Source organism: Achroia grisella, unplaced genomic scaffold, assembly GCF_030625045.1.
Source record: "Achroia grisella isolate CSIRO2021 unplaced genomic scaffold, CSIRO_AGI_Agris_v1 utg642, whole genome shotgun sequence".
Lineage (NCBI taxonomy): Eukaryota > Metazoa > Arthropoda > Insecta > Lepidoptera > Pyralidae > Achroia > Achroia grisella.
Window position 1 is genome coordinate 1,059,090 of NW_026712979.1, and position 14,189 is coordinate 1,073,278.

The 14,189-nt window shown below is 35.2% G+C and overlaps 3 protein-coding genes across 3 annotated transcripts in view; 2 read left to right on the forward strand and 1 right to left on the reverse strand.

The window, feature by feature from the left end:
• Positions 1-265: 265 nt before the first annotated feature.
• LOC131849463 (uncharacterized) lies at positions 266-4,073 on the forward strand. The gene is made up of 3 exons (XM_059199541.1): positions 266-462; positions 541-651; positions 1,528-4,073. The coding sequence occupies exons 1-3, from the start codon at positions 383-385 to the stop codon at positions 1,733-1,735; spliced, it is 399 nt and encodes a 132-aa protein (XP_059055524.1). The 5' UTR covers positions 266-382; the 3' UTR covers positions 1,736-4,073.
• Positions 4,074-4,174: 101 nt separating this feature from the next.
• Positions 4,175-7,695, reverse strand: LOC131849461 (gamma-secretase subunit Aph-1). The gene is made up of 3 exons (XM_059199540.1): positions 7,125-7,695; positions 6,142-6,315; positions 4,175-5,716 (listed from the first exon to the last, which is right to left on the reverse strand). The coding sequence occupies exons 1-3, from the start codon at positions 7,344-7,346 to the stop codon at positions 5,393-5,395; spliced, it is 720 nt and encodes a 239-aa protein (XP_059055523.1). The 5' UTR covers positions 7,347-7,695; the 3' UTR covers positions 4,175-5,392.
• Positions 7,696-8,423: 728 nt separating this feature from the next.
• Positions 8,424-14,189, forward strand: part of LOC131849401 (ATPase family gene 2 protein homolog A-like) — a 245,133-nt gene continuing 239,367 nt past the window's right edge. Inside the window, exons 1-2 of the mRNA XM_059199470.1 lie at positions 8,424-8,859; positions 9,395-14,165. Coding sequence (XP_059055453.1) covers positions 8,511-8,859; positions 9,395-11,283 — 2,238 coding nt within the window. The 5' untranslated portion in view covers positions 8,424-8,510 and the 3' untranslated portion in view covers positions 11,284-14,165. The remainder of the gene's footprint in view (positions 8,860-9,394; positions 14,166-14,189) is intronic.

Sequence of the window (14,189 nt, forward strand, 5' to 3'; positions counted from 1 at the left end):
AGATGATGATGACAGTAGAGTTTGTAAGTTTCAAGAAAGAAAGGAGATAGAATGCCTAGGCGGAATGCCATCATCCATAAAAAAAACCTACTAAACGAATACTTTCATTAACTGTAATTTGTAAATCATGAGCACTAAATCGTTTCCTAAATCCCTAATTTTCATTTCCTGGCCAAATTCATGAAAAAAATAAAGAATTGGTATTAGTCTTGAATCTCTTTCGCAAACACGTCATGACTGACGTTACACGCTACTGTACTGACAGTTATTGTCATATTCTGATGAACAATAAACGTAATTTTGTTTGTTTACTTTTGTGAATTTATTAATTTAATTTTATAATATTGTATTACGATTGTATTTATTACGGTTCTCTTGCAACATGAGTGACCCGTATAATACAAATGTTCCAGAGCCTAAGAAAATAGGCGTTTGGGCGGAAGGTACACGTATCGAAGCAAAGTAAGTTCCAGTCTCAATGAAATGCAAAATACATTTATTTTTGTATTATCGCATTAATTGTGACTTCTTTTCATACAGAGAGTACGTGATACCAAAGAAATCACCGGAGTCTAGCGACGATATACCCACAATACCCGATTTAGACGATCTACAGGATATATTGGAAAAAGAAATTTCTGTGCCACCTACGTAAGTATGGCTGTAGAACTCAACGTTTAAGAGGGGACAGAGATTGTTAGTAATGTACCATGTCAGGTTTACCTCCATGCGGAGCCCTCTGGAGACCATCCTGATAAATTCCTTGTGAATTTGTCATGGTGGGCTAACAGACCTGACCACATTGTTCATCTTATCACTGGTAATACCGCTAGCGAATACTGTTAGCTCATGCAGGTGCTGTATTGCATTATCATCAATTAAAAATCAAAAATTTTTAAATTTTAAATTAAAAATTTTAATTCTATTGCTAGGTTTTGGGAAGTCTAAAAAGGTCGTACTAATTATAATAGCATTTACTTTATGTAATAAGCTGAGTCCAATTGCAATAACACTATGTGAAAGAAAGAAAACCTGCTACAATTTCTAAATTTTTGTTTATGAATGATAATGAAATGGTACTCCGACCTGCCCTAACATTTCACGCTGGCGGGGCATTAGTGGAGTTTGTTAAAATAAGCATCACATCAGGTCATTTGGTCCATCATGACAAATACACCAGGATTTATCATGATGGTTTCCAGGAGGAACTCCTTGGAAGTCAACCTGACATGATATATTGCTTGCTGGGATCAAATCCACATTGCTAATAATCCCCCCTAATTCCTGTATTATATACTAGCTTTGCCCGCGGTTTCACCTTCATGAAATTTATAGCCTATATGTTATACTGATGTATAAGTTGTATAACTGTAAAATTTCATCAAAATCCGTTCAGTAGTTTTTATGTGAAAGTGTAAGGAACATCCATCCATACTCACTTATTTTCGCATTTTTAATATTAATAAGTTTCCTCCTAATTACTTTATTATATATAACCTTGTATATCTTATCACACTGTGTTTTCAGTGCTGATCGTAAGGATAAAGAAACAGTGAGTGCTTTGACAGAAGTGGGTGGGGGACTGAGCAGTTCGGCCGAGGGTGTGGAGGCAGCCCTGGAGATACTGATGTCATATGTACCACAGGTGGAGGTGGACACAACAGATTCTGTATGGACAGTAGATTCACTGTTGACTCAGTTGGCAGATGAAAGTCAGGAGACAGGATCTCAGTAAATAACAATTCGAACTATATCACTTATAATTTAAATGGCTATCATGATGGGATCAATCAACTGTTCATTTATGATGCTGTCCAATTCAAACGGGGATCGAAATTACGACGGTAATCCTAAGCGGAGCCCTCAGACTAAAGTTGTATCCGTCAGGCGAGAGTTGGCCTTCAGCCACTCCATAAGTCCTTCCTTTGGTTTAGAATATCATCTGCACTCGCCCCCTATCGTCTGGTGAAGCCGTAATGGCCAGCTGCGGCCAATAGCATTAGAGTAGTCCAAAAAAAAGTATTGAATAATTTAAACAACATGTATTTTAAAATATTATGAACTGTATACTTATAGGAATACATTTTAGTTTATATGATATGATATGAATGTATGGGTTAATAAACCATGTATTTTGTCTAACAGAAAGCTTTAAGACATCTCTATTAAACTATTAAAGCCTAAATGTGATCAATCGACCATTGCATACTAATAGGTGCAACGGTCTCTTGATCCCATTCTCTTACATTATATATGTATGATTTCAATATAATGACATTAAAATTATTCTATTGAATATATGGTAAATTCTATTGAACATAATGTTCTAACAGATGTATAGATCAGGTCTATAGCGCAATATTTTGGTTTAAGTATATATTGCTTTGGGGCTTGCAATAGTGAGTAAAACCTATTTACATATTTATTATAACTCATATGATTTATGGATAAGCTTTATTATGACTGTTAGTTTAGCTTAAATCTCTAAAGATAACAATATTCTTGCAAAATTTTAACTATAGTATTACTCATTGTGAGCATATCTACAAAACAGTATATTTTTGTATATACTAAATACTTTTTACCTTTTGATATGTAGATCTTTAAAAAGGTATGACATATTTCCTACATGAATGGCGTCTTAGTCAGTCATGTATTCTACATGATTCACCATTTCCCTAAGTAGTAAAATCTATATATATGTAACTCAAAGGTGACTGACATAGTGATCTATCAACGCACAGCCCAAACCACTGGACGGAACGGGCTGAAATTTGGCATGCAGGTAGATGTTATGACGCAGGTAGATATTATGGTATAGCGCAGTGATTACCAAAGTGGTCTATATCGACCCCCATGGGTCTAAGACAAACTGCAAGGGGTCTACGAAAGCGGTCATCTTGTTGTTTTTACTTTATGTTTTTAACAGTAAACTTTACTAGAGTTAGAAATTTAATAAAAATCAATACCAGGTGAGAATGAGGGGTTTATCCAAAACCGAAAAATATGGCGAGGGGTCTACGACACAAAAGTTTGGGAATTTCTGGTACTGCGGATAGCAATCTCCCGAAACGCACCGTTCGGTTGCCAGCCCGCTATCGCTAGTTTCCGGACACAGAGCAGGGTGCGTCCGGCATCAACATCAATAGACAACTCGAGTTAGCCCTGCCATAATGTGTGAGACCACAAATAATTAGTGCGGATACCTGATTACCGTTACCAATAGAGAAGGTCGTAATGCTTTCAGTAGCAGTAGCAGTAGGTGGTTAGGTTTCCACATATAATATTTGTCATCTCCTACATGCTAAGGGTAGCGGAATTAAAAAAAATAATACAAATCAAAGTAATGAAATGGACTTCCGCAAAATAACATCTAATTCAATAATAATAAAAGTATATCTTATATATATATCTATATAGTTATGAGATATACTTATATAGTATATCTTATATATATACATAAGTATTTTGCGGAAGTCCATTTCATTACTTTGATTTGTATTATTTTTTTTTATTCCGCTTATATATTATTTTATTTAATTCCTATTATTTATTATTTTATATAATTAATACCTTCCTATCATGGGGAAAGACTCATCCTGCAATGGATTGTTATAATACATTTATATAATAGGTGATAATAATGAATAAAGAAAACATTCTCATAAATTATTATAAATTTATTTTAAAACAAAATCTATTAATACAAGTTTTTTAATGATAAATAAATCAGTTCCGTCCAAAGTAAGACTACAATTGGGAATGATTTCTTATATAATTAAGATAATAAATATTTAAGTTAATTTAAATGTTTTTTCTTGAACACTTCTCTGCAAATTAATATTGGGTTTTGTACATAATATTCTTGTAATGAGGTAAAAAATTTCATATTAAGGAGTATTTTGGTTGATGAATGAGGATTTTTTATAACAGAGTTGTAACACGCTAACTGATTAGACTTTTCATTATAATAACAATCCCAGACAATTCACACAGCGCCATCTAGACCCAAGATGAGCAGAGCTTATATTATGGTACTAGACAACTGATATAATTTTTTTTTTTTTTGTAAATGCATACATAATATACATAGAAAACACCCAGATCAATACAAACAATCATACCCATGATTACAAAACGATTGTACCGTGAGAGGAATCGAACCTGCGACCATCAGTGGTAACGCGGTGTCTTAAACCGATAGACCACCGCGGCCGTCAATAATTTAGTTAATTGGGTTATAACATGAATAATTTTATGTTAAAACTCCGATTATCTATATTGATAAAGTGTTCTAAACGCGAAATGTACGCGAAACTAGATTTGTCATTGTTGATGATTAATTTCTAGGTTATTGAATAACTAAAACTGTATACGATAATCGTTAAATCTATACAATTGCGTCCAGGAATATTTTATTAGTCAATAATGGATTAATTTAAATAACGAATACTGGCAGTTAATTATGTAACAGTTCTTGTTTGAAACCGATTGAAATTGACATTTACGCGATTACGAATGTATTTTGTTTCTATTTATACTTAGGGGACACAGAAGCTTCAGAGTCACCCCATCGGGTGACCTCAAGCTTCATTGTCCATAAGTACTTTACTGCTAACCGCTCCCCGTGAGCACCTGGAACATCTGGGGATCACAACAATGTTTCTCTTGCTATAAGGAAGGAAGAGGATAGGTATGAGAGTGAGACAAGAATAGGTTAGGATGGAGGAAAATGGACTTACCACGCGAAACGTGGTAACAAAGTGATATCTCTCAGCACCATTTTAAGTTGTTGTATTTCCCAGTTCAAAAATTCTGCACAACCATATATGGTGACAGCATGAATCTTTGGGAGAAACGATGTTGTGACCCTAGTTCTACCATAACACTTCGGGGACAAGAATATGCTTAGTAATGGGGATTACCCATTGCTAGCAATGTACCATGTCTAGTCGACGTACACGCGGTTCCTCCTGGAAACCATCGTGCTTAATGTCTGGTCAAACTAATCTAACCTTAAAGCTCATCTTACATATCATACTCCACTGCTGGCCAATCAGCGTATACCACTAGACCAGGCGGGTGCCCCATTCGATTGTCGTTCATAAAAAAACCACAACACTCCATGATAGATCCACAGTAAAAATATCGTGTTCGTTTTATGCTTCCCTGCCTGATTTATAATTAAGTTATTAAATACCTACTTATTCCTATTCTATTATCAGCTGCATACCATACGTTCTCTTTGCAACTGCAACTGTCAAATTCATAGATAAGCGATAAACAGTCATTTTAATTGGTTTCATCTGATAATTGTTAGCAAGTATGTTACATAATGGACATGCTCTGTCATGTTACACTTTAAACCAGAATAGTCAAACTACAAAATAAACTATCTTCTTGTAAAAGTCTGAATGAAACTCTTGAATGTCCCACCGGCTGATCTAAATGCAATAACACATGTCATTATTAATATTATATATGAAGGTATCAAAGTAGCTGCATATAGCTGTCTACGATTTAATAAACTTAGTCCAGAGACAAAGAAATGTGTGACAATAACCCAAAGAACTTTGAAATAGTTCTTCTCATCTAAACCACTGAAGAATATGACGCTCCAGAATGTATTGAGCAGGATCATGCACAGTGTCATGGCAGAACTTGTGACGAAGAAGTATTCTGTACCATTCTGGAGTCCCAACGTCCCTGGACCTATCTGGAAAACCAAATAAAAATAACTAATGAGTATACCTTCATACAACCTCCTATACAGCTGTTATCCCAGACGAGTTTGTTAGAATAGAAATAATCTTCATTCAAGTAAACTTAATATTAGCAGTTTGGAATAGTATTTTTTTTTATTTAACCACTCATTCAGAATACAGACTCAACACAAGAAGAATGAGTAAGAGACTTGGGTGTTTACTGGAGAATTATTACCAACTATTATGTCAAATATTTGATTCCATTATGTAAACTTGAAGTGATCTCATCATTATTATAAAGAAATAGAGGTAGCTTTATGATTAATAGCAATATCTGCTTATCTTAGAGCTGGCAGACCACCAAAAGTAAGTCATGGTGCTAAACCATGGTGGTTTATCATCGTAAGTGCCAAATAATGAAAATGTGAGCACTTACCGAATCTGCCAAAACATTAACAAGTGCAAAAGCACCACTCATGAGTCCAAATCCAAGTCCAGAAACATAAGCCATCTCCAGTTTATTGGTGCCAATGTCCTGGTTCTCCGATATCTCCTTCAAACCTGCCTCCGTCTTACGTAGCAGTCTATATGTACCATAGCGAAATATTTCCTGAAATTGAAATTCAAAACATCTTTATTCATGTATTGTGTAAATTGAGCGTTTTGAACCAAAAAGTACTAACTACCTGCCCAGGCTTGTGAATCCGCAGCATTATTAATTTTAAAGGAAACAATTAAAAAAGAGTCAACAGGTTGGACTATTGTGTATTAAAAGCAGATTGCCAATTAAGCAATATTTAAAAGGAAATAAAAAGTATTATATAAAAATTGTGAATATTTAACACTAGCTACCCGCTAGTGTTAAATATTCCATAATACATTAGTAACAAGCTTATGTATATGGACATAAACTTAAACACTGACAAACAGGAAATACAATCATTCAATAGAAGCTACCAGTCTAGACTAAATGGACACAAAAATTAACTGGCCTGCTGAACTGCAGGGATCGGGGAGTCTAAGATTCTCTTGACATAAAACCTCTTAGAGCGGAATACTGAATAAAAAGACTAACTTTGCAGTTAAAGTAAACTTAACCTAACTTAACTTGCTATACTTGAAGACATATTTTTCTTATATAATAACATAGAAATTTCTTTAAAAAAAACAAATTTATAGACATGACAGGGGTGTTTGTCTTTCATACAGATGTTTTTGACAATGAACAATTGCTTATGTGTGATACTAGTGGAGAGATTCACAGACAGCGCCAAAGGGCTGTCTGATTGGAGCAGCATCATTAATTTAAAAGGAAACAAATAAAAAGGAGCCAAAAGGTTGGACTATTGTATATTAAAAGCAGATTGCCAATTAAGCAATATTCAAAAGGAAAAAAAAGTATTATATAAAAATACATACCTGAAATGCGATTGCAAACACCAATCCAAACGACAGGTACGGGCGCAGCGGCACCACGGCGTACCAAACCACAGACGACAGAAGGAATGACAAAAGCCATCCAAACGCTGCCGCTATCATGATTATAATGCGCACCGGGTCATTGGCTACTGTCATGGAAAACATGGCCAACGGTGCTCCGAAGGCGAGCAATGAACAACTGAAGAACTCCGCGAGAGTCATCTTGTATACGTCTTGCACTTTATTAACAAACACAACAAACTGCCGAAAGCTAATTCAATAATTACAGTTAATGAATTAATTTAATGCCTATAGGTGAATTGACTCAGTAAATAAATAAACACTATAATAGCCACCACTCTTCGAGTTTTATTTTACTTAATTATATATTATATTTCTCATTTTTATAAGAACACTTTTTCGCTTTTAATGTCCGCATTAAATATGATGAAACTATTAAAATTAGTACATATGATTTGTTTAATTAAGTGTTGTCACATAGATTCAGATAGCACGGAATCATATAAAAAAATATTTCCCTTTATGAGTAAAGGACGTAAGCATTACAAATACAAATTATATAGGAAACAAAAAATGACCAACTATATGCCAATTTGACATTGACACTTATCTGACATTGATCAATACTTGACCAAGACATTCCGTTTTCGATTACTGTTTCTAAATCGTAGAACAAGATTCTTAAAACAAAATTCACGCATTGATTGTTGGGGTACAATGCACATACGAAACCCGGGCTGCGGTATAGGCGCTCGTAGGTACGCCATGTGGTTTTTGGTGGGTAAAAATCCTACACACCGTCTTGTCCTCCCTCTGTTCCGCCGGGGTAATATTCTTTTGAAGATTTCCACACTTTAGACACAGGGGCTACAACCCCCGTGTAACTGGGATTTAAGCCTCTTAGAGCGGAATACTTAATAAAAAAAACTAACTTTGCAGTTAAAGTACACTTTACCTAACTTAACTTAAGACATATTTTTCTTATATAATAACATAGAAATTTCTTTTAAAAAAACAAATTTATATGTTATTATCTACGTGCATAATCCTGTTTTTCTGCACTACACTGTTGCCAAGCTGTCAAAATTTGTAGTCAATTTAATTTGTCTTTGTGACGTTGACATAATGATCGTGAAAAATAACCACCGATTGTCATAGAAGTAAAGGAGAAGATTGAAACACTGATAACTGTAGTTCCGAAATTTAGTTTGTATCTGCCACTGTCATATATATATATATATATAGCATACAGAAAGGAGAAGATCGCAATTTAGGACATAGGTCGTTTTCTGTTTTTCTAATTTTTATATTTAATTATTTTATTTACTTATATATTTAAACATTAACACTAAGCCTGAAGTGAATATGGCATCGAAACAAGCTAAGAAAACACTGTGGGTTGACTGTGAGCGTTGCGGTTGTTGTATAACCTCAAATGATAAAAACAAGCACGTAGAATTAAATTGTTCAAAAGACCAGTTAAAGTGTCCATATATTGAGGAGAAAAAATTACATTCATGGCTGGTAAGAGGTGGACCTCTACAGGAGGGCGTCCCGCGGAATTCTGTGATGGTACACCCGTCCGCGGGTTCCTTGATTGGCGCTGTAATCGGGGGCGCCCTCGAACTTAGCAGAGAGGGAGCGCCGACTCTTGTGAAACGTATGTGGCCGTCTAAAACTGCAGCACCCGCCGCCGTAATTTTACCAGCTGCAGGTAATATTTGCCAATTGCTATATTTAAGTTAATAAAGTTATTAATGATTTAATATATTACGAATGTGGTACAGCTGAAATACTAAGACATAATTTGTAAATCACTGCAACTTTTTAGAGTAAAACGAAACATTAAGGAAACTGTCACCCGCACCAGGCTATAGTGCACATGGTTATAGTCTGCATTTTTATATAACTATATAGCTAATGTAACAAAAAGTAGGAGCTAGTAAATTCTGTTTTTTTTTTACCCTAATGCTTCACTGGATGATAAGGGCGAGTGCAGATGGCACTCCAAATCTGCAAACTTACGGCTGAAGGCAAACTCCCACCTGACGGATACAACTTTAGTCTGAGGACATCACTGGGTGTTCGAAGCTCAGGCCTTCGTAATTTCAATCCCTGTTTGAATTTGATAGGGGATTGATTGGATCGGTAGCTGTAGCTGAATATGGAACTGTATATGTATTTCTAAGAGCAATGTAACTTATTCAAAGCAAATGAATAAAAAAAATGTTTTTGTCTACTTGTTTCAGATTTGGCAGGTGCTTGGTGTAGTGATAATAAAAAAGTCACTGTTTCAGTTGTTGAGGGGCTGATCCCAGATGCAACACATGTTACAATTAAAATTAATAATCATAAAGTTGAAACAGACATATGTGATATACTGAGGCAGCATTTTCACAAACATTTTGTTAATATTGGTACTGTTTTGGTTTATTATTACTTTGGTAAGAAATTAGAGATTCAAATAATTAATGTCACATCAGAAAACTTAGATGGATCAAATAAGATATGGTGTGTTTTAAGTGAAAATACAGTCTGGAGTATGGAAAAAGATGTTATTCACAAGGTTAAAAAGAAACCTATAGCTTTAGGTGGCATTGACGACATTTTAGATGAAGTAAAAACATTTATTAATATTTCATTCAGGAAAACTGGTTTAACTGCCAACTTTCAACCCACAAGAGGCCTGCTCATACATGGCCATTCTGGCATAGGAAAAACTGCAATTTGTAAATATCTAATAGAAAATATAAAATGCTATTACATTGAAGTCAATGGTCCTAGTATATTCAGTAAATATTTTGGTGAAACAGAAGCTATTATGAAAGGATTATTTTCAAAAGCTAAAGAAAATGAACCTAGTATAATTTTAGTAGACGAAATTGAAACTATATGCCCTAGGAGATCATCAGGCAGCACTGAGCAAGAGAGAAGAATAACTTCAGCGTTTGTGTCACTGTTAGACAGTTTGCATGAAGAAAACTGTAGAGTGTTTGTTTTAGCAACCACCAGAAAACCTGATGCTATTGATCCTATGTTGCGAAGATTTGGAAGGCTTGATAAAGAAATAGAAGTACCAATACCAGACAGATATAGAAGAAAACAGATTTTAAATACTTTATTAAAGAGCCTTCCCAATAAAATCTCATCGCATGACATTGATGCTATTGGAGATTTAGCTCATGGCTATGTTGCAGCTGATCTTGTCAATCTTTGCTCTCAAGCTTCAATGAGATGTATAAAACGATCTAGTGAAATAATTGAACATGAAGATTTGATGGCAGCATTGACTGTTGTCCGACCTAGTGCGATGAGGGAGTTGTTAATAGAAATCCCGAATGTGAGATGGTCAGACATTGGTGGACTAGGTAGATTGAAATTAAAACTTCGCCAAGCTGTTGAATGGCCTCTGAAACATGCTGGTAGCTTCAAACGATTAGGAGTTAAACCTCCAAGTGGAGTGTTGCTCTATGGCCCTCCAGGTTGTTCAAAAACAATGATAGCCAAAGCTCTAGCTACAGAGAGTGGCCTTAATTTTTTATCAATCAGAGGTCCAGAGTTGTTTTCAAAGTGGGTGGGTGAGTCTGAAAGGGCTGTTCGTGATTTGTTTACCAAGGCTCGACAAGTTGCGCCGTCAATTATATTCTTCGATGAGATGGATGCTATTGGCGGAGAGCGGGGAGTGGGAGAGGCAGGAGTCCATGAACGGGTGTTGGCGCAATTATTGACAGAGTTGGATGGAGTTGTACCATTACACTCAGTGACTGTACTTGCAGCTACCAATCGTCCCGACAAAATGGATAGCGCGCTGTTGAGACCTGGGCGTTTAGATAGACTGATATATGTTCCTTTACCAGATTTACAAACAAGATTAGAGATATTAGAGCTGAAGCTTTCGAAAATGAGTGTAAGTAAAGATGTAAGCGCAAGGAAATTGGCAAAAATGACTGAGGGTTTCTCAGGTGCTGAGCTGAACGCTGTGTGTCATGAAGCCGCTCTACAAGCATTAGAAAGAGATATAGAATGCCCTGCTGTCAGCATGGACTATTTTATTAATGTTTTGATGGATTTCGTTCCACGAACTCCTGAATCACAACTATCAATTTATACAAAATTTGCAGGACAGAGACCTTGTTAATATAAATATTTTGATTTATTTAATGAAATTGTGTTATTGTTGTAAAAAAAAGTGCCTTATATTTTTTACAATTTATTCAATTGTATGAAATCTTAAGTACTAATAATGTATATAAGTTAACTAATCTAGTCCCATATAAATATACATGTTACTAAGACTACACAAACAGAATATAGTCATTGACGGAGGGAAAATATACTGAGAAAGTTATATTGCTAAAAGGAAATACAATTCTATAGACTAAAGAGCAGCATAGCTATTTGTAATCATTGAAATATAGAAGAAAATTTAAGCATACTATTATAAGTAATGACAATTCTAAAATAAGTTTTATAATGCTCTGTAAATTTATATAAATAACGCAAAAATCATATTAATTATGACCTGTTTGATACTAATTTTGTGTACATATAAATGCAATGGATCTAAAGGTGTCCCTTTAGTGGCAACCCTAAAGTGAGATGAGAACATTAGTTTTAGAATGTATATAAAGTTATATATAACTAATAAACAACAGATACTCAATATTTTATTATCTGTTGTTTATTAGTTACATAAATTATAGGAAAATGTTCACAGTCACTCTCGCAAGTATGAACTTTCTCCTTGCATTAAGAGACTGACTGTCTGGTCTTCCACATCTCCCTAGGGAGGTAAAGATTGGGGCCTCGGGGCGAACCCTTTTACCCTGGCATCTACTCCGAGGGCAACAACCCCCGGGTGGCTAGATCAATGTTCCTAGGGCAAGTATATACAAAAAAAACTACTTATAGCTTACTACGCGTTGTTCCATACGTTTTTTTTAATTGAACACAATATACAAGTATGTGTGTATGTATATATACAATTTAAAATTCGAATCCTCGAAGGAGCTAATGTCATAATTGAAGAAATGGCGGCAAATTAATTACTCTATAACATAACGTTATCTGTGCTTTGTTCTCAATTCACTTTAAGGTCGCTGTCTTTATTTAGCGTGCAGTCCTTAAAATTCATACGAATGTTTGTCGCATTTCTTATATCACAAACTGTTCATTTAAAATCTTATCAGTTTGTTTATAAACACATACAGTGGAAGATAAAAATTTAATTTAAAGTCATAATTCTTTATATTTATCTTATCTTCCTTTAAGCCCAATTTACACTCGGCCCCAATTGGCAGGGAAGTGAGCAGCGCGAGAGTGTAAACACTTCTCATGCGATTGGCGCTGCCACTCGCGCTGCCCGGCGCTTCCTCGATTGTCGGTTTATCGTGCGCGACTCAAAGGACTGGCAGCGTGTTTCTACATTCAGCCCTCTCGCTCAGTTGCTCGCCCGGCAATATTTCCGGCAGCGCGAGTGGCAGGGGAACCGGCTGAATGTAACATTATAGATGTGACATAGTCTTGTTTGTGACACCTTGCTTTTGCAATAGAAAAACTAAGAATTGTCTATGTAAACACTGCATTTCTTGCATTAACTAATAATTTTAAATATACCTCTTACATGCTAAAAAAATGTTAAAATTTCTTATCGAAATGTCTGTTATAAAATTCTATTGTAATATTGAATAAATAAGATATATTATAGTGAGAAAAATAATGTATGTTTATAGAATGAAAACAATAAAGAAATACAGAAGTAAATCTTGATTTCCAATTAATCAATCTTTTATTCACATGAGATCACAGACAAGTCAGTCAGATATTGTCCACAAATTATAAAAAAATTTAAAAAAAAATTAAGTTTTTTTTATAGAACACCAATACTTCTGTTTGTTTGTGATAAAACATAAAAGCCGGTAGAGAGCCAATAACCTAAGTGAATTTATGGTGGTCATGACTCTCAAACATAAAGAATGGCCGGAAAATAACATAAAGAAAAAAAAACTATAGAATTCGAGATATTTTATATTGCATCTGACTGGTATGTGTGAGGAGGTGCGCAGTATATTGCGGTCTCGCTCACGCAGTTAAGAATGTCCGGAGAAGAAAATAAAGAAAAAAAAACTAGAATTCGAGATATTTTATATTGCGCATTCTAACTGGTATGTGTGAGCACACGCGCAGTATATTATTGTCTCGCTCACGCAGTTAAGAATGGCCGGATGAGAAAAAAAAAACTAGAATTCGAGATATTTTATATTGCGCATTCTAACTGGTATGTGTGAGCAGGTGCGCAGTATATTGCTGTCTCGCTCACGCAGTTAGTCCTTATGAGAATTTCAATTTTTTTAATAAATACTACTGCATTTCTCAAACAGTATGACTTTATATGTAAGACCATTACAAGGTCTTCGTCATTGTCTCTGTCTACTATGCACAGGACATGGCGTGAAGATTGGAAAGGGTATCTTAAACCAAAATTAGGAACATGTCACAACACAACCAAACAGGGTACAAACTTTGACAATATTGTCGAACTTGTTTTAACACGAATAATTGTATGGTAAATAAAGGCATTTACCTCACGACGCTTCGACTAGGTTACACTAGCTGGAGTCACGAGCTGACTGGAGTAACAGGGTGTTAAGATTCGGTTAATAATATAATGTGTCACTACCGTCATTAGAGTATTCGAAAAATGACGGTAGTCGAAACTGTCGGTACATATCAACATTGGCATTAGCAGTTACAAGGCAACACCGTTTGTTTTTTGATACGCAGACCTTTTTATATATTTTTGAACTGTATATTTTGACGTTCTGTTTTTATATATCAATTATTTTCTAAAGCCATATTCCTTGGCTTTACGTTTTTGCTCTTCTAGGTGAGTATACCAAATTTACCTCACCTAGGAACGTGTCTCATTTTAAACCAGTTTAATACACTCCTTCCGAGGGGGAAAGGGATTGTTAGTAATGTGGACTCTCGACCCCATTGCTAGCAATGTTCCATGTCAGCGTAAACCGTTCGCACGCGGTCCAT

Bases quoted from the DNA above. Each gene is read 5' to 3' on its own strand.
- LOC131849463 (XM_059199541.1), top strand. From the start codon at position 383: ATGAGTGACCCGTATAATACAAATGTTCCAGAGCCTAAGAAAATAGGC. The intron at 463-540 runs GTAAGTTCCAGT...CTTTTCATACAG, and splicing joins GGTACACGTATCGAAGCAAA to AGAGTACGTGATACCAAAGA. The intron at 652-1,527 runs GTAAGTATGGCT...CTGTGTTTTCAG, and splicing joins GAAATTTCTGTGCCACCTAC to TGCTGATCGTAAGGATAAAG.
- LOC131849461 (XM_059199540.1), bottom strand. From the start codon at position 7,346: ATGACTCTCGCGGAGTTCTTCAGTTGTTCATTGCTCGCCTTCGGAGCA. The intron at 6,316-7,124 runs GTATGTATTTTT...TTTCAATTTCAG, and splicing joins TGTTTGCAATCGCATTTCAG to GAAATATTTCGCTATGGTAC. The intron at 5,717-6,141 runs GTAAGTGCTCAC...TTGGTTTTCCAG, and splicing joins TTAATGTTTTGGCAGATTCG to ATAGGTCCAGGGACGTTGGG.